We start from the raw sequence: 19,877 nt of genomic DNA on the forward strand, positions 1-19,877 counted from the left end.
TAATTACTTCGAAAATCAATATAATTATTGATTGACTTTGTGAGTTATTGAACGCTGTATTATATGCTGCACTTTTCAGTCTCTTCGCGTACACATTTTCATTAATCTCCCGATCAAAAGATCAACGAATAATACGAATACGATATTCTCTTTCGTTTTTCGTTTATAATTGAATACTTCTAAGTTCTCTATAACGTAAAAAAAATTAAGGTAGTGGTGTCAATTGGCACATTAATGACAGTGCAATAACTAAGGCAACGTTGTTCGGCGATGCCGATCCAGAAATCTAATGATTTCCTGCGTATCAAGCCATCGTATAAGATAATTCTACAGTCTAAGGTTTGTTTATTTAAATTATTTTGTTTGGAACGAATTTCGTTGATTCACAAAGTTAAACGCCTTCGTTACCATTCGCTGATTCCTTACCAATGCAATTCATATTTTCAGTTGACCATCATTACAGTGAATGGCAAAAGATAACTCAATAACCAGCGGTTATATGATAATAATGAATTCAAGTAAATATGACACGTGTTTCTTATCGCTTGATTATATACTTGGGTTAGATTTAATTGAAAGTGGAAAAATATGGTCTCGAATCACCACTGCCGTCCTTTAAGCAGTAGGCATGGAGTGATCCATTCCCGATTTCAATAAGCTGCCGGACATTCTGTAAGGAGAAAGAAAATTTTTGTGCAGAATATTGTAGGAAATGAAAAGTTGAAGTAAAAATTGACGTACTTTTTTATCATGTGCTCGTAAATGTAGGAAGGAATAATTGTGATAGTTATGATATCACCACCATTTTCAATTTCAGCACCAATTTCTTTGTCCTTCAACCCAATCACGTTCTGAAAATACATCAAATTTAGTTACAAGTTAGTGCAACTGATTCGATGAACAACTGTGTATGAAAAAAGTAATTCGAAGCATCATATATTACTTTCAACAAAGCTTCTCAAAGTTTACCTTGCCATTAACTTCAAGCAGTTGATGGTCAGTCAATAGCCCATTTCTAGCAGCTGAAGAGTCCTTCACCAATGTAGTGATTTTTCCATTTTTGAATTGGAAGCCGATATGGCCAACGCTGTCCTTGTGCAATGTGATTGTCCTTTCAAATGGTCTAAAATAACAGATTAAATTTATTTCAAACTAATTCTGGCTGGAAAGATACGAACAGGTTGAAAAATGAGCATGTTACCTGTCTCTAACTATGACTTTGATACCATTATTGGGAGCTTTGCGCAACAGCTTATGCGCCTGATCCATGGAGTAACCAGCCACAGTGACTCCGTTGATTTCCAATACTTGATCGCCAAAACGTAGACCTGCCATAGATGCCGGAGAGTTTGGACTCACGAGGCAAACAAACACTCCGTTATTCACAGAGTGTACTCTCATGCCGATTTTCCCATCTTTGTCCTTGCACAGAGTCAGCTGCGAGAAAACATACAATCAAGTTGATTACATTATTGTATGTTTTTTGGTTGGTCTGAATACCAGAAGTTTAATTAGTAATGAAAGTAATCGATATACCTCTCGAATGCCATTGGTGACGTGTGCTCTCTGCAGACCCAAAGAATTTCCGGACAGGGGAGCAATCATACCAGATAAGCTTCCAGTTGATGGAGTTTGTGGTGCCAAGGCAGTCTGTAAAAAAATAAAAAGTTAGTTTAAAGCTAATTGCTGCTCATTCAATTCAGGCAGGAACTTACAAAGGATTAAAATAAAATTGACACAATATATCGCAAATTTCTAAACTCTTACAAATTCCATATGATAAGAGAGAAATTTGATGTCATTTAAAAACATTTTCTGGTATTGTACAAGCTTGCTTATACCAAATTAATTTTTGTGAATTTATTTTTGTCGAATAATCAAGTATCTCTGTAAGAATGTCGCTTTAAAAAAAACTTGAAGCATAAAAAGTTTGAATTGCATACCGACTGTCGATTGACAACTGCATACTCAGGCATATTGGCAGCTATCACATCTTCGCTAAGTTCCAATCCCATATAATCGCCAAGAGCTGGATAAAGAATGTGATGCTCCGGAGCTGAAGGACAACTAGCTGCCTGTGGGAGAGGATTTTGTGGCACCTGAGGCGGATGCGGAATGTAATGTTGATCCGCTAGAAGTTGAGCCTAGAGACAGAGAGATGGAGGAGTCAGTCGGTCTAGGTAGGATGGGTAGAAGTTACATAGAAGTATTGATTACCAAAGACACATGAATTATTACAAGGCATGGAAAAGAGACTATACACAGTATGTGACATATTGAGGAGGTACAGGGTGCATTCACCTACCTTGATCATGCGATCAACCTTCATATCCTCCAGGGACGGATACAGCGACATTTTGCTTTTAAGCTTCACTCTGTAATTAGTAAAATATAACTCTCTTAACTAGTGCTTTATCAGATGTGTTATTGTCATGTACTTACCTACAAAGCTTATCGCTATGACTCAGATAAAAAAGTTCGATAGTGTTGCTAACAGTATTGTACATAAAATTTGGATAGTGTTAATATTATTTTTGCCTATAGAATTAGAGAACAAAACTGCGTTTCAGAGCATAATTAAACATAAAAATTTCTATCGATTGTTCTGTTTGAGTGGAGTAAAGTGGTGAAACTTCAGATCAGAAATGTATAGAGAAAAGATAAAATACGTATGAACTACAGTGAGATTTTTTTTATAAAGGAGGAAATTCTGCTTCTCAGATGACTCGCACTATCGATTGCTGACCGAGAACAAAGTTCTCGTCTGAATGTAAAGTAGTACTGTGCGAAGAAAAATGTTGAGCTTATCGAAGGCTCTTATCTCACTCTACATGCTTTCGGCTTAATCACATTATACGTAGTTTATTTACTGTACGGAACTAAGATTCGTTCGGTCATAAAAACCGATACATCAGTTTCGACTTTCCCAATAATTCGGTATTCTTCAAGAATTATTTGGAGGAAAGGAAGAAATGACGATAAATGATTTCCTTAGAAATACCGTTGACAAAAATGTAGAGCAGAATCTTAGGATAAATTTTAGACACATAATAAACACGTAGGTGGTTGTGCAGCCTGCGGTTTCAAACGCTTTATACTTTCATTGATCCTAATTCAAAGGTTAAGCGAAGGTCGGGAAAGAGACCATGCAGCGAGGAATATCTCGTAGTGTTACAGATATTAGATTCTCTTTGTCAAAGGCGTTCCAGGAACAGTAAACGTTGTTCAACTCACATGCGTGATCCGCAACGAAACGTGGACGAGCCCTGATTCTTCCTTTCTTCTATAAATATCGCTCTTTAATTCACAGAGTCACACCCTCGCGGCACGGAAAACAAAGTTTCAACGATTTCAACTGACCGCCTTGCTCTGAATGTCGGAATGTGGTCGAGAATATGCCGCACGATACAAAAGCAGACTATCGAATAAAGAACTCTGAGCGCACTGCCAAACCCTATCACTTGTCACGCTTGTCTCACGCACAACGGGCTTTATTACGCTTTTTTACTATTCCCATTTCCCGCCATCCGAGCATTCTGACTGGTTTGCAAAGTTTAGTCAACCAGTGAGAATGCTTGGATGGCGGGAAATATGAAAAGTGAGGGCAGTACGTGTACGCATTCGAATAACGTCAAGCGAATCGTGCAACGTGCTGCCCTCAGGCGGTGAAACTTCGTTCAAGGAAGTGGAAAAACACGACACTCACTTTTGGGAATTCCCTGATCGATTCATCCGAACATCGGTTTCGCAACTTCCTTGTTGCCTTCTTTACACGATAGAACCGGGGCTCTATTTGTACTTATTGGCGATTAAAATAAAATGTTAAAAGTTCAGGAGAGGATATTTTGCAACTGACCAACGTATGACATTTTGTTCTTTTTCGCCGGCTTGTACTCCGTATTCCGGTATTACGAATTCCTCTCGAGGTTATTAACACCGATGCACTTATTACCGTTGCAATATGACGTAGTTGCAGCGCGTGGGTGGATCGTTAATGATAAAATGTGAGAAAAGGGGCAACAGTTACCGGCTCGAACGTACAGTTGTAAACGTTTTGAAGTCGCAGAATTTGGAAATTATAGTTTATATATGTTATAACAAGAAGCGGTTACGAAAAGTGATTTAAGATTAGGATATTAATTCAGTATTATATGTTTTATGAAATTTCCAGTGTCATCGGATGGATAAAAGCAAATCTCAAGAATCGATAAGTCGGTATTTCTGTACTACTTGCTACATCATCACGTCGCGGTATCAGAATAATAATATGAATGTTTGTACGCAGCTTGCGCGTTGAATTCAAATAGTCGTTATTACGAGTTATTGTTTCATTTGTTATTTATTCATTGATCAAAGAATAAGTATAAACTATCAACATAGCGTAGATAACGTATATAGTAAACAGATATGAATATTTACAGCCTATGTCTTTCAGAATTCCCGCACCAAGAGTACTCGATCAGCCAGCTTTCGGCAAATTTTACTACTTCATACACTTCACGAAATACAGGGAAAATTCTATTCAATACAATTCAGCACGAGTTCAGTGGGATTATTACAAATATAGAAATGATGGAGTTATGTGCTTTGTGATAATCCGAAGAAATGGAATCTACAAAAAGAAAACAACGATGTAATATTTGTATTTCAGAAATAGAATTTATATGCTAATCAGTGTCTCCAAACCCGTGACCTTTACTAATACGTATGTGATGTGAAGATTTGCCGAAGATGGAGATTAGACTCTTATAATGATAGTTATATAATTATACAATAATTGAGTGACCTGCACTTGTAAATATAAATTTTGCCTAACAATTTCTTCATTAAAAACATGTTTCAAATCCATAATATTCGTCATTCAGGCGTGACTACGTATAATCACGAATCGACGGATCAATGGTTTACATTAAAAGGACCTGTTTCAAATTCGAAGAGTCGACAGCGACTTCGCTCCACGCATATACACGTTTTTAATTTGAATCCATTCTTTATCAACGTGGACCAGATTTTCCATTTATTGCTTCTCTACGACGTTGGGTTCTCTAACTAGTCTATTACACCAGGATACAGGCAAAAATTCATGACTTACATGAGAGTTACGAATCAGTGTGACACCGCGAATGAAACTATTTCAAATTCATCACGTAATTTGATTTCGCGCTCTGCGTTCACCATCTCGCGTGTCACAGATGACTCGCAATAGTCAGGCATCGTCGAATATATTTTTATTTTTCCACTTATCGCCTTTAATTAAGAATTTCTAATGATAGCAGTGAATCGTGACGAGATCTGTGTATAACGGTAGACTAGGGTGTGTGGCGATAAAAAGCGTGAGAATCAAATTGATGCAAGCGTTACATCATGTGGCATAAGTATAATTTTCGGGTGAATTTTTGCACACAAGATTTCTTCACCTTTCGACGAGACGTGTGAACTTGCATGTTTATATACATATACATGTACGTATGAACATATCGTGTATATGTAGCAAACGGTACAAATTAATTGATTCGTACTTTTTTGTTGTTAATTATATTATAGGTACGTGAGCGTATAATAGATGTTATAGATAGATAAATAATTTTGTTCGAATGTCTTTCCATTCGATCGTAACGTAGAGAGCATAGAAATAGTATAACAAAATATATGAAATATTTATAAAACAGCTACATACTCACTGTAATTTATGAAAAACTGGTTCACAAGTAAGAATTATTCCTAAAATTAACGCGGTACGTGTAAACAACGAGATTAAACTTGTCATCGTTACGATATGTGAATATATAATTTTTCCCCTCATCTCATTTTATCAAAACTATTTAACACAAACGCCGACTCTAATTTTTTCACCCATTTTTGATATGGCTCGTATTTTTGTACAATATGGTGATTCGAAATTAAACGAGCCAACATTTGAACAATATTTTCCAGCTCGATATTTTCTTAAAATTCCCCTCGAAGCCAAATTTTCACATTTTACAGCGACGATATATCAATTGAAGAAATAGAATTGTGCATGGCCAAAGCCGTGCCGTTATATCACACGTTTTAAATGTATTTACAAAACACCAAACATAGCGTTTGAGATATACTTACAATTAATAATTACCTTTCTTACGGTTATAATTCAAGACATTATATTGTATAATATAATGTTATATAATATCTAGCTAATTTTTATTTCGTATGGTTTTTCTATCTACAATGCAGTGATAAGTCAATATATCGAAACTGTTACATAAAGGTATGATCTGTCGGTGTATATTTATTGGTCACCAGATGAATGTTTGATAAGTAACAGCTTATGGCTTCGAATACTTTCAGATTGTGCATTTATTGACAATAACTGTATAGTACGACTGTTTTTACGTTTCTGAGGATTCTGCCGGTTAGTAGACGGAGCCAGAGTTACGATAAAAGATTTCTGAACTACTCAGAGATAATCGGTTATCAGAATAAAATTCCATTTCAAAAATCAAATTCCCATGTTCGCTGAAATTTTTATTTTAATAACAAAAAGTTCCAGTCGATTGATTTCGTATTGATTTTTCTATTGTCTCAAATAATTCGGTACTGACGTACGAAAGGAAAGTGTCGAAAAAAAAACACGCAATGGAATGATAATATATTGATAATAACTAATCACACTATACACTATACAAAAAAACGTTATATGCGATAATTTTACCGCGCATATCAATCACAATTTGCTAGCACTATCTTTTCAATTTACCTCACAGATTATTAGACGTATGTGCGAATGACGCGTAAACTTTCCACAAAGAAAAAGTATTCACGTGAGGTAATTAATTGCATATCAGCGATGTACGGTTGTCTGTTGCTGTGTTGCGGCTCACACCTATTTCAATTCGAAGTTTTTTCTGCTCCATTTTGGACTGAAAACATATGCGTAAACTAGCACACGTAATCTTCACATGACAATAACTGTAATGATACATATCGATCTTATTTATTGACTAGAATAAGATATAAATATATATGTATACGACTTAACAACAGCTTATCACTATCATTTTATCATTATCATTATTACTAACACTTACTTAACAAAATGATTGCATTTGTTATTCTGTTCAGACGAACAGAACTTTGTGTCAAATTTGTTTTTTTTGTTTTCCTTCTCCTTTTGGTAGTTAGGCACTACTATGACAATATACATATATAATTATATTTTCATTACTTAATCAGTTAAGGTATACTCACAGATGGATAGATACACGGCCACGGGATATGCTTAAAAATTTCATAATTCCTACTATTGTTTTTTATTATACATTTCTGTATCCGGCTGTCTCTTTGGGCAAGAAAGTAAAATTAATACTGTCGAGATTTATTCCACAGGTATCCAACGGAAAACTTGGATTCCCCATTGCTTTTCGGAAGGTCGAAATGCCAGTTTGGAAGGAAAAGACCATGTACATACATACATATGTACACGTCCATTTCTTTCTGCATAATCAATAATGGGACATCACCCTGTCATCTTGTAATGTGGATTGCCGAAAATTTGCTAATTCATCAGAATACATATTTCATATTCAGAGATCACAACGCGTTGATTTTTTTTCATACTGCCCTAATCAAGACTGGGATTAGACGATAACGCGGCTTATTTTTATTTCAAACTTGCGACAAAAATTTCAGTCGCAAGTAATAATTTTATCGCGAAAATGAAGCATACACGTTTTCCGTATTCCATGTATCATAGATCGAGCCTTTGGGATACATCTCGAAATATTTCCTCTTGGTACGACAAGGTCTCATTTTAATTTGCTCAATTCAGAAGAGCAGCCGGTCAATATCTTCCCGTATTTCCTCGTTGCAGTTCCGTTCAAGTTCTCGGCACAAAACGATTAATCTCACAGCCTTTCACTCCGCCTCCTAGTCATAATGATCTCCTCGGGTACCGCGCTGCAGCCTCTCCAAAGGCCGGCCTCTCATCACTGAGCTTTGTCCCAGAAGCGACGCTCGGCTTTTGCTCAACTGTCAAAGGGGTCAAATTTCAGCGAACGTGACTCAGGGAGACGATGGAGGGTGTTAAATGCCTGAAATAACTGGGAACTATTGTCTGCGTCGCCGGCACTGAAACGGTGCGATAATTTACTGCGGTGATCCCAGCACGTCGAAGGTGGTTGACACGCCGTCGCTGTCGAGGGTTCCTCGCTTCTTTCTTGGTTGTTGTTCATTGTGTAATTATTGTTCCCTAAAGTAACGACAAATATACAAACAACCCTTAAATGTCCCATAGTTCACAACACGTACACATAACAGTGCTAATTGTGAAATTTCTTCGTTTCTTTTTTTTATTTCCCATTTCATGATCACCCTACAGTTTACAACCCGAATTAATGTCACCGGAACTCAATATAAAAGACTTGAAATAAGAATAATTAAAAATATTGCTTCCGACTGACTAGGCGAATTTTCTCTATCATATGTATTTGGTAGTCTAACTTCACACGCAAGAATCCTGAAAACCCATCTTTACACGTTTCGGAATTTACCTGGTGACTGGGGCGACTGTGGCGACGAAATGGCCAGAGGAGAAAGAGGTTCGTAGGGCGGCGGAGGCGGCGAGGACGGTGATGGCGTCGGCGAGCGTGGAGAAGGTCTGAGAATGAGCTCCGGATCGAGTCCCAGGATCCTGAGGGCCCGATGCGAATTGGCAAGGACCCAGGCCTCGAAGAGGTCGACCGGCCAGTCGGTCTGTGTCACGGCGTTGGCCAGCCGAGGTGGATCCCAGCAAAGGGCGTCGGGAGGATGCGACGAGCTCCTGGCGAGGAAGCCGCTCCCGCGTCCCGAGGGAGCCGGGAGATTCGGATTGCTCTGGGGGGAGCTGGCGAACATCTGGAGCGCCTGAATAGCGTTTCGCACCTGCGAACGAAGGCGGGAACTCTTGTTATCAAGGGAAGCGGAAGCGGAAGTGGAACGGAATCGAATGTTTCCAGAGGTTGCCTGTCTCCACGTTATAATCACCTCGTAGCTCAGAGTCGCCACGTCCTGATGAAGGGTCGACACCTGAGAGTCCAGCCTTTCTACCGATCCTCGGATGTGGTCCTCGACCGATTCCTGCGCCATGATCGCCGGCCTTCCTCGAACAAGCACGCTTCTCGTCGCTCTCCGGCTCTCTTTGTATTCGTCCCTGAATTTCGAGGGCGTGCGGATAGAGTGACGAAAGTTATTTAAATTCTTTATTTTGAAAGTGGATTTTTCCACCACTGACAAGGTAAGGGAAGGAAAATACCTCGCTGATTTTCATCATACTACAGTTTCGTAATATATTACAATATGAATAAATATTACACACGTATTGTTTTTTTCTTTTTTTTTCCTTTGTTTAAGAACCAATTCAGCCGTTTAAGGGGTAAAAACCACTTCTAAGGCTTACTCTCGGAAAATCTGAATTTTTTTAAATAAAATCAATTAAACATTATTTCCTATCAACAGGCGATACTATATCCGCAATGTTTTTAACCTCAGAGGTTGCATCTCCTACTTTCTGCGGGATAATTCAGGGGTGGTTTTTACCTCTTAGTCAATCGAAATATGATGTGAAAATATATGTGCTAAACGCCTGTTGACCTACCACAATATATCACGGAACGAAGAAAATCGGTGATCCACACCTCGAGTACGTACTTGCCTTGTGAGTTTATGTTTTACGTTTCAAAGAACTGCTTTTCAACGACGGTAAGACGGTTTTAGAAAACAAGAAAAAGGAAAAATAATAATGCAAGAATCGATCGAATACACGATGGGTTTACCTGAGCTTGGCGTGTCTGGGACTTGAAGCTGCGTGAAGAGGAGATTTGTTGGGTGGTGAGAGGGGCGAGGTTTCGCCTTCCTCAGGAATGTTTTCGTCGTCCTCGCTGATGGACGGAAGCGTCATTGAGGTAACACCGTTCATGTCACACTCTTGCTGAATAACGCGAGAAACACGTTTTTTATCTTTTTTGGTTTTCGGTTTTTCGTTGATCGAAAATTAAACCCAAAATAGGTCAAGTAACTGACCTCTGCCTCGTAACCCTCGCGAAGGTTGTAGGTCAAGTCATGCTGAATATCGTTGGCGAATTGATGCTGATATTCCGGGTACAAGCGGAGAACATCAACCAGGCCTTGCATGTTTATGCACTTCAGGTCACAGTAGGTGAGTGCTTTCACGTCGCAGCTTGATTTTACGACCACGTCGACTGGCGCGGATCCTCCGCCTCCCGTTCCACCCCCGTTACTTCCAGTGTGAAGGTGTATGCTTATGTCGCAGCCGACGAGGTCTCCTTTCCCTGAAAATCACGTCGCAGCTCATCCAATTTTCACTCTTATTTCAATTTATTACGACTTTCACACCTGGGTGACATCCTTGGAAAAGAATGTTGCTTTAGTTTGTTTTTTTTTTCTTACTTGTGTTTCTCGGAAAAATTTCGTTACGTAACAATTCTGTGTTTCAAAGATTGTCAAGAAAAAAAAAAAAAAAATTTTCACCAGGGCTTACCTTGATATTAATCCTGTGTAAGTTTTTTTTTTTTCCTCTCGTTGCAAGCCGAAGCTAATTTTTCGTTTCGAGCAGAATATTTCATAAGATAGAGAAACTCATTGTGACTCAAGATTCGAGAGATGACGCTAAATTTAATTGTGTCAGCTGTGGTATGATATTGTCTAATCTTGGGAGGACATTGTCAAGGATTGTTGAACCTATGAGGGGGTTCGATTTCGGCGAAGCTTGTATAATAAAGGACTAGCTGGTGATGGCACTCACCCAAAATCGCAACAACCATACTGTTCTGAACAACTTCCATCGACCCGTTGCAGAGATAGTATATGTAGGAGAGAGCGTCGCCTTTGTGAATGAGGAATTCACCCGGAGCGCAGAAGTTGCTGCGAATATGAAGGGAAAGGAGCTTCAAGCACCCCTGAGACGCAGCTTCAAATATCGGGAGGCTGAGAATCTCCCGATGAAGATGCATGGAAACGTCGCCTCTGAGCTCTTCGGGAAACTCCTTCAGCGTCTGTGGATTATCATCATCGACCATTTTTTTTTTTTTTTTTTTTTTTCCTACGTCCAGCTATTTTCAGCCTCTAAAGCCACGTGCCTTCGTGCCGCTATCGGTCATTTGTTTCCTCTAAATTCACGGCGATTCATACGACGTTTCGTCGTATCAACAACAACCGGTAATGTACTTTAGTCGGATGCTAATAACCAGCAGCCTGTTGTTCTGCGTAAGTTTTACTTTAAGCCCGTCAAACCGCGAGAAATGTTACCAACGAAAGTCAAACTACCGCGCGGTCAAACTGTCAGCCGCATCGTTAGTTATACGTCAAGTCTGCTGTTAGTTAGATGGAAAAGTCTGGAACTACAGCTTCCGTTTTTACGCGGTCATTCTCATCGTTGGACCAAGAAATTTTGTTACTTTTTGTTAATGCAGATATTTTGCATCGTAATCAGGGGGATAAACAAAAATGTGGGAAATAAAAAAGCGATGAAAGCGATACGTGAATTGCGAAATAAAGAAAGAGTATTTGTTGTTTCGGTTGGGTTTCAAATTTTCGATCGTATGGAGTTTTCCATTTTTCAATATTATAGTGTAAAACTACTTGTTCTTATCCGATAATCAATTTGCATAAATTTTTGCCGCGTCTTCTTATAATTGCTCTGAAATAAAATATAATAAATAAACATGAATATGAATGATTACCAAGCACCATGGCTACGTATGAATATTCAGAAAGCAAAGTCGGGAAATAGATTGTTCTCTATTTCAGTCTCCGCGGTTCTTAATATCTGCAAATCAAAAAAAGCTTTCAAATTTTACGATTCCACAACTGAAGCAGGTATTAAATGTCTATACAGTGTTAGCTAAACATTTAGCGCATGTTTCACGGATAATGCGATGGTTAAATGTGAATGATGAGTTACATGAAAAATTATACAGATATCGGTTATATCGTTAAATATTTCAAGTTATTTTGTCTAATAAAGATAAGCTTAGAGCAGGGATCAGCTAAACAGAGGATTTACTAACGAACAAAGCAGGCAATTATTACTGACATCCGAAGCACAATAAAACGTTCGTGAAAATATTTCCGGATTTTATTGAGTCGTGATTTCGAAAAGCGAGTGTAAATATAACGGGCAAAGTGTATAACGAGAAAACCAGAAGTAACGAGAGTTGAAAAATTCATTTTTAACAACTACGTGCTTCGTTTATTTATAGAAAATAGAAAAGAAACTATATCGCGATACCGTTGAGTGACAATAAAGTGACGATAGAAAACTAAGAAAAAATGAAGAAGTAGCGAAACAGCAGTAAAACAAGATGAAAAAATAAAGGATAAACTTTAGTTGTCGGATGAAAACTAGGACGGCGAGTAATTGTCGATCGTATTCACTGTTCCATATTCAAACGGATTTACATGCGTCCGCAAAGCCTCGAAGGCATGGGCAGTCGGGGTTATTACAGGCTTTCGGTTCCAGATAGTTGATCGCTCTCCGTTGACTCTGTTTGTTCAGATGTCGGCTCGCAGATGAGTCCGAGCTTCGCTCCAGATGCAGAAATAACAAATGACAAACGACAGGGTACGACACAGAGTGCGATTAGGTACACGATGACATTACGCGTTACACACCTCCCTCACCTCGTGAATGTCGATGCCGTGGTTCAAAGACCACATTGTCTGAAAATAATCTTGCATTCGCTGTTTCAGTTCGTCCGGTATCTGATGCAGTGCCAAAAAGTCCTTCAGGTCCCTCCATTTGGTCTGATAGAGAGAACGACGAGAATACATCCGCTGTATTATGGCGGTTACGTTCCCGAATACAACCGCGTGCATCAGAGCTGAAAATAAGTTACCTCATCAATGATGATTGACGAGTACGTATATATATATATATATATAAGCGACGTGGCGAAAATTCATCGCTTCGTAAACTCTGGGCAAACCTCCAACACACCTGTAAATCTATCGCGGCCTTTCCGCCTTTCAAATATTACCGTCCTCCTTTTATCATCAGCTCTGATAATGTATTTTCGCAACTTTCTTAACCGTCCCATTTATAATTCAAAACCTGTTCAACCGCGGGACGAAAAGTTTGACGATTCGATACTGATATCGAATTCATTTATTACAGATAGCTTGACTTTCTTGTTATTCAATTACGCCTACGAACCTGGGGAAAATTTTCTACGCCAAACTACTAAACTGTTCCAAATGACGTAGAAAGCGAGTATAGATTTAAAGTTTAAATTTCAGAATCAAACTTTCTTACCCTTTTGTTCAAAAAGTTCGCAATCTCTATCGCTATCCTACTCTATAAATGGTAAGAAAAATTACTAAACCCAAAAACTTTTCCAAAAACAGTTTAAATATACATTTGAATGATCGTACGACACGGTGATAATTTTTTACGTTCCTAATCGAAGTGAAAAATATTATAAAAAGATCCTTCGTGAATGTTACGTTTCTTTTTCACCTCGATTCAACAGTTTTCGTTTCTTCTTACGATTCTCCTTCCATACAGCCGTAATGCTGTATTACACGAATTGATTAAATGAAAGAATTGACGAACCTCCGATGAGCATGATGCAGATGGAGAATATCTTTTCGGACGACGTGTTCGCAGAGACGTTACCAAAGCCAACGGATGTCAGGCTGCTGCAAGCGAAGTACAACGCCGTAATGTAGCTTTCCGAATGAGTGACATTCTGGACGGATATCTTGAGCCTGTCAGCCAGGGTGTGGATCCAGCCTGCAAAACAATTAAATTTGACCAAGTAAAATACAAGGCTGCTCGCTTTGACGCGGTCCATTAGCGCACCCTCTCCATATTCGATAATGCCGCGCATTACACAACGTTGCTGGTATACTGTACGTATACCGTACAGGTATACACTCGCGCAGGTGAAAAGCATGCAGGGAAACACACACGCCGATATCTCCATCGCTGGCAACCAACGTGGTGGTTCGGTTCCACACGCGAGTTTCTAATTTAATCAATTATCCTCGTATGCATAATTCCTGCCGATCATAGCGCACGGCATAATGCGCGATGTAATTATTATCATCCACCTCCAAACTACGTGTAGCATTCGAGCTTTCGCACAACCACAATAATCGTTACTATCATCACCATCGTCATCGCCATCGTCATCGTCAAGATACGATTTGTCAGCATGACGTCATCATAGAAGTCTGAGCGGCGTTGTTCGTGTTCATGCGTTTTTGCGCACCACTTAAACGTTGAAAAGCTGCTACGTCACGTTCGTTATTATCGTGAGGTCAGTAATATTTGTAACCTAAATTCTTGCGGCGGAAGAAACGAGGATTGGATTTTCCTGGGTGCGGGATTCTAGACTCGAACCGCCAATTAGACACTTTCAACCTTTTCATCTTTTCGGAGATTAGAGAGGGTAGTTTTATCCTCCGGGTCGACGAGCGCTCGGGCTTTTCGGCCTTTTCGGCCATTGTCGCTTGCGGGTCCCCCGAGAGTTCGGAGAGAGCAAACTTCTACAGGTTTGACCCTGTACGCGGGAAGAGCTGACCAGACGTGTTTCCGCCTCTGAGGAAGTGCGTAGAGGAGAACGGAACGAAGTTGGATTCATTGAATTGGAGAAAGGGAGGCGGATACTGACGGAATCAATATTAACGAGCGGATTTCAACGTACGTCAACCGTACAATGGTGCCTGGTTTTGCGTCTTGGAGAAACCGAGCTCAGATGCTTCGAGGTTCCGGATTAATGGTACGTCCAAGTCCCTGCACAATCGTAATACAATGCCGGCGAAGCCCAACAATTCAGGACGGCTTTGCCTCAAGCTCTGATGTAACGATCTTCCGAATCCACCGCTTGCACGGCATTGCGCAATTTGCGAATTTGCGATTTTCCGTTTTCCACTGAATGGAATTATTTTAAAAGCCGACCGATCGAGTGAACGCGTGTTTTGAGAAACTAGGCGCGCCAACTTTGTCACATATTCTTCTTGGCTTTGGCTCGAACCAAACAAGTCTGGACTTAAAGTGCTTTTCGCGGTCAGCGGTGATTTTCCCCGTTGAACGGTTATTCGTGAGGCTGTGTATAAGCTATTTCAAGCCGAGCGGCGCCCATTTGCATTTTAGAGCTTCCGTTTCCTCGCGGAGGATCAAAAGTGTAAATATTGATAAAGGTTAACGCGAACGCCGAGTTTAAATTGTAGCCTGCAGCGGTTGAAACCCGCAGCAAGGGATCCGCGAAAGATATTCTTACGTCAATCCGTCTTTTTGAATTCAGGATTTAACAATTTCACGTCAAGGCGACGACGATGACGAAGACGAAGGCAAGGCAAACGAGTAGAACTTAATATTGAAGCAGTTCCGAGAGCTTTTCGCATGTGCAGCGCGAATCACTACAATCGGCAATAGATTCGAAATTGCCGTCTGCGGTGAAAGCCGATAATTCTCAGACAATATCTACAATATATCCGTTGTAATACAGCGATGCACAACGAATTTCTTGATCGGAAGGTTTCTTAACGGACCCAATTGGAAATCATTTGACGGGGGAAGGGATCAAAAAATTTTCACACGTTTTCGCTTACCTCAATTTCACGTTCACGCGCATGATACAATATTCACGTATTTTCAGCTCCGAAAGCTGCGAATGAACCTTGGATACGGTCTAAAGAGTGTGTATTTTTAATAAACGAAAAAATGTATTCCTGAAACTCGAGAGACGAAACCGCGACGTTACATCGTGGCACTTCGCTGATTGACGTGTCGCAAGTTTCGCGCACACACATACGCGTAACGTGCATTCCATACGCGATACGCGTCGTCGAAGTAGTGGGAGGGTATTTCCTTTGTGCCACGGCGGCCTGAAATCTACAACTCCCTGAGACGGGGTCGTTTACGGTGAGAAAAATATCGAGCAAGATCGCATTACGTTGTATAAAATGGCATGGACAAAGTTCATTAACGAGTTGCCGGGTTGTTTGAGAAGGAAATTTTTGAAACTCAACCTTTCTTCCCACCCTCCCTTCCTCTCCCGCCCTTCGAAATCCACCCGAAAACTGATCCATCCAACAATTGGATAGAATGAAAGTATCTTTACTCAGCTCTCGAGTTTTCCCAGCCAATTCAATCCGACCCCCTCTCCTCCCGTGAGCCTAACACCCCGCCGAACTATCATTTTGCCCGGTTTGCAGTCAAACCGCCTTCACCGCTACTGTAAAGGGAAATGTTTCCAGTCGATGCCGCGTGTTCTCAAAATCGAGTAAAATAATCTTTCCAGACTCTAGCGAATAATCGAATCCAGTTCCAGAGACTTTTTCCTGGGCTGGGTAGGTTGGATAAAGAGAGGTGAAAAATAAAATACCTGCGAGAAAGATTATGCAAGGTACTTATGCAGGTCGTAATTTAAAGTGAGATAATTTAAAAGCAATCCTTGGGATTTAATGAGGACACAACTTACCGAGATCCCATTCCCTGTCGTTCCGGAGTCTCTCCTTCTCGGCGATAACGTACCAGATGCAGGCGAGCCAATGGGCCACCAGGGTGAAAGACAACATCAGGAGGGTCAGGATCATCGCGCTGTATTGCGAGTACCTGTCCATCTTTTGTAGCAGACGAGCCAACCTTAGCAGTCTGGTTAACTTGACTAGGTGAATGTGACTGTGGCCCGAATCCTGATAATCAAACACTGTTAGCGACGTCGTGTATTCAGAATACTGTGTTAAAGTGTAACGACGCGGAGAATGTGACGGGGGAGATTTTTCCAGTATTTTGAGAAAGAGGGTATCTGCATCAAAAGCTCATCCACTAACTTCTATCAAATTTACTTCAATATGAAAGTCTTCTTTCGAGATTGATTTTACTTACGCGTGCAAAGGAATCGTGTTGAGGACGTTAATTCGCCAAAAATCGATACTGTTTATCAATTTCGGTACGGGATTATTAGTACATTGAGTACTTATAAAAATTGTTATATTCGTGAGCTGCGAACATCTCTTTGAAAATACAAAAGTAGATGATATAAATAGAGGATGGATAAACGGACGCTTAGATGCATTTATATCACATTTCAAATAGCTTAGAAATGGTTATAAAATCTAGAAGATACATTCGCTTTTACACTTCGATGATTTACTTTATTCATTGTCAGAAAAGTATTTTTTCTAATACAATGCCACTGAAACAGATTTTTGTTGTTTACTGACCAGTGGTCAATTCAATATTAGTTCACCATGATCAATATGAACGCAGTGTCGTCAAATTAAATATTTAACGATGCCAATACGATGAAAAAAAACTTTTGCTTTGAATTTGTCGAAAACAATCTACTAGTTTTTTTTCACAATTTTGAAGCGAAACCTGTTGCTGAGGGATAATTCCAGTATTTTCTATTTTTGTAATTTAAAAGACATTATTACAGCTTACTAAAACAGTAATTTAATAAATATCCAATCTACGCTGTCGCGTATTAAATAACATTAACGTAAAGTATCGATTTTCGGGTAACCAGCCTCTTTAACGCGTCAATACGCAACCCGTAAGGACGGTGAAAAACGTTTCACCCTCCGGCAGCAGTCTGACAGAATAACGGAGCCATGAATATGATCAAGGGTTGATACTGACGTGGGTGGCGCAGATGCTCGTCGGATTACGTGGGTATACGATCAGTAACGCATGGATTGAAGATTTAATCTCGGTTTCACTATTTGCGCCAAAAGTCACGTCTGCGTTTTCACTTTCTTCTCGTTTGCAGAGAGAGAGAGACAGAGCTCAGACGCCAACGCCCACGGTCTCGATACTTTGGGATATAATTACCGAAAAAAAAACGAATGTTATACATGTTACATCGATTGCCGTAACTGTTCTGCTACCAATATTTTTTAGTAGAATTTACGTAAACTTTTGACTTAAATTTAGAACTCAGTAATTTCACCGTAATTGCTACTGCAGATTCTATTGCAAAATACTGCCGGTATTTTTTGTCTTTCGTTGAAGTTCTAAAGTTGAGGATCAAAATTTTCGTGTACAAATTCTTCAAGTTCAAGTCTGCAGACTGAATACGAACAGGAAATATTCGAAATTTTACTTGGTGTACGATTTCCTTCGAAGGTATTCGTATTTAATAGCATCAATAAATTTCACAACGAGGTTTTTATGACGTGAATCCTGCTGAGGTTTAATAAGTTCCTCCAAAACTTCGCTGAATTCTCTAAATAACTCTGCACGCCATTGTACACAAGAACCGGATGCGAAGAAACGGTGAAACTTGTGGGTGATCACGGATACCAGCGTCGCTTTTCGCAGACTCCGTTCGCCGAGTCACCTAGGCAACGTAATTCTCGATCGTATATCGAATTTCGTATTTATTGAATAAAGCCTGCGACTCGGCTACCCGATTGAAGCGTAAATATTCGACAATATATTATTTTCTCAAATTTTTGTCCCAATGATAAAATTATTTCCATGCAACAGACTGGCGTCCAAATGAATTTCCATAGTTTACTTCACCCTCCCTCACAATTCACGCATCGGTAAATTAAAAGCAAATTCGCTGATACGTTGAGAATCTGTATTTCTTGGCATAACAAGCTCATTCTGATTTTCTTATCTCTTTCCATTATTATTCCGGAGCAAGAAGTGTCGGATTTAAGCTCGCTTTGGTGACTGGCCCATTTACTAGTATAGTCGTCTATCCGTTTTACAATATTCATTACGGGTATTTGACAATTCTCTCCTGGCACGAAGTACCTAAAATATTTAGTAAATAAGACAGAAACCGGAAAGGTGAGCCGGAGAAGCGAGAGAGAGAGATAGAGAAATATTTTGAAAATACGTGCTTCAGATCCACTCATCTTCACACAATTCCTTTCAAGGCGTAGACGGTACGCGACATTCGCTGTATATTCCGCATGAAATTATCGAGCGGGAATATCGTCGAGACGTGAATTCACTTCCACAACCCTCGACCAGAAACCGTAATACAAGGTTTATAATAGCTTTATCTATTGAAAAGCACGAACAATTTTTATTCTCGGTTCTTTTTGCACCGATCAGTCTTCTGCAGACAAGTTTTTTATAACACAAAGAGAAAGAAAAAAAATCAAAAACTCATGTACCATCAATATTACCCGTCGTGGGGTTAGTTTTCTTAAGCCGGTCATAGAATTGTTTAAATCTGCTCCCGTTTCTCGTATTTAATGAAACTTCGGGTCTATGGATTTAGGACGAAACTCACACAGCGTCCTATTTCAACATTTTCGAACAACTTCGTTTGTAATAACCAACTTAAAATTCAACGTGCAAATATGTGCGTCAATCTTTACGCATGTAGAAAATAAATCAACAAGCATGTACAGTTCTCGTTGCAATTATACCTGCATGTTTCAGTTCTGTAATCACTACAGCAAAAATTGAAATTAACCGTTCGATAACTCGAGTCTCGTGTGTAGTTTCAAATTTCGGGTGGAAAAATCGGGGTATATTTTATGCGGAATTTCAAGCACAAACACTGACCTCACCACTGTAAAGGTCGGACGCGTAGAGGAGGTCGAACGGCAGGGCTGCCACCAGGTCGACTAGGAACCAGCTTTTCAAGTAGTTCAAAGCGATGCTCTTACTGCTGCTGACTACTTCGCCCTTCCGACTGACGTAAGTCGTTCTGAAGTTCAGGATTATATCTGAAATGGAAGTAATCCGTCAGTCTTGCGCCCCGAGCTTGCAAAAGCTCACACCAATTGTTATCCAACATTCTAAAGGATATCTGGGCACAATATTGGGAGTGTACTGCGTGTACAATAGTTCAAAAACAAAATGTTCATCCGAGGTTCTTATACGAAGTAAAATTACGTCGTGGCTGTAAATTTTCTTCAGAATTAAC

At 39.7% G+C, this 19,877-nt stretch overlaps 2 protein-coding genes across 9 annotated transcripts in view; both read right to left on the reverse strand.

Moving 5' to 3' along the window:
- Nucleotides 1-367: 367 nt before the first annotated feature.
- Nucleotides 368-3,515, reverse strand: LOC124175430 (syntenin-1-like). 2 transcript variants are annotated; one of them, XM_046555675.1, is made up of 8 exons: nt 3,301-3,515; nt 2,306-2,377; nt 1,944-2,144; nt 1,537-1,650; nt 1,202-1,437; nt 970-1,123; nt 742-851; nt 368-670 (listed from the first exon to the last, which is right to left on the reverse strand). In XM_046555675.1, exons 2-8 carry the CDS (start codon nt 2,354-2,356, stop codon nt 616-618), a joined length of 921 nt encoding a protein of 306 aa, XP_046411631.1. In that variant the 5' UTR covers nt 2,357-2,377; nt 3,301-3,515; the 3' UTR covers nt 368-615. The 2 variants fall into 2 exon arrangements, with proteins under 2 accessions (XP_046411631.1, XP_046411630.1); XM_046555674.1 differs by having other exon boundaries at nt 2,306-2,375; nt 3,235-3,515.
- A 3,621-nt stretch (nt 3,516-7,136) lies between these two features.
- LOC124175454 (potassium voltage-gated channel subfamily H member 8) overlaps nt 7,137-19,877 on the reverse strand; it is an 80,714-nt gene continuing 67,973 nt past the window's right edge. For 6 of the 7 annotated variants that reach the window (XM_046555731.1, XM_046555724.1, XM_046555730.1 and 3 more), the window contains 10 exons: nt 19,514-19,677; nt 16,461-16,674; nt 13,586-13,765; nt 12,646-12,854; nt 10,778-11,027; nt 10,036-10,304; nt 9,789-9,943; nt 9,001-9,166; nt 8,529-8,898; nt 7,137-8,227 (listed from right to left, as the gene is read on the reverse strand). In XM_046555731.1, coding sequence (XP_046411687.1) covers nt 8,004-8,227; nt 8,529-8,898; nt 9,001-9,166; nt 9,789-9,943; nt 10,036-10,304; nt 10,778-11,027; nt 12,646-12,854; nt 13,586-13,765; nt 16,461-16,674; nt 19,514-19,677 — 2,201 coding nt within the window. In that variant the 3' untranslated portion in view covers nt 7,137-8,003. The remainder of the gene's footprint in view (nt 8,228-8,528; nt 8,899-9,000; nt 9,167-9,788; nt 9,944-10,035; nt 10,305-10,777; nt 11,028-12,645; nt 12,855-13,585; nt 13,766-16,460; nt 16,675-19,513; nt 19,678-19,877) is intronic. The other variant, XM_046555727.1, reaches the window with a different exon arrangement.

The sequence above is a fragment of the Neodiprion fabricii genome, chromosome 2 (genome assembly GCF_021155785.1).
Source record: "Neodiprion fabricii isolate iyNeoFabr1 chromosome 2, iyNeoFabr1.1, whole genome shotgun sequence".
Classification (NCBI taxonomy): Eukaryota; Metazoa; Arthropoda; class Insecta; order Hymenoptera; family Diprionidae; genus Neodiprion; species Neodiprion fabricii.

Excerpts from the sequence above, each read along its gene's own strand:
- LOC124175430 (XM_046555675.1), bottom strand. The coding sequence starts at position 2,356 with ATGTCGCTGTATCCGTCCCTGGAGGATATGAAGGTTGATCGCATGATC. Across the intron at positions 852-969 it reads TGCTTGAAGTTAATGGCAAG|AACGTGATTGGGTTGAAGGA; the intron begins GTAAACTTTGAG and ends ATGTATTTTCAG. Across the intron at positions 671-741 it reads TACGAGCACATGATAAAAAA|AATGTCCGGCAGCTTATTGA; the intron begins GTACGTCAATTT and ends TTCTCCTTACAG.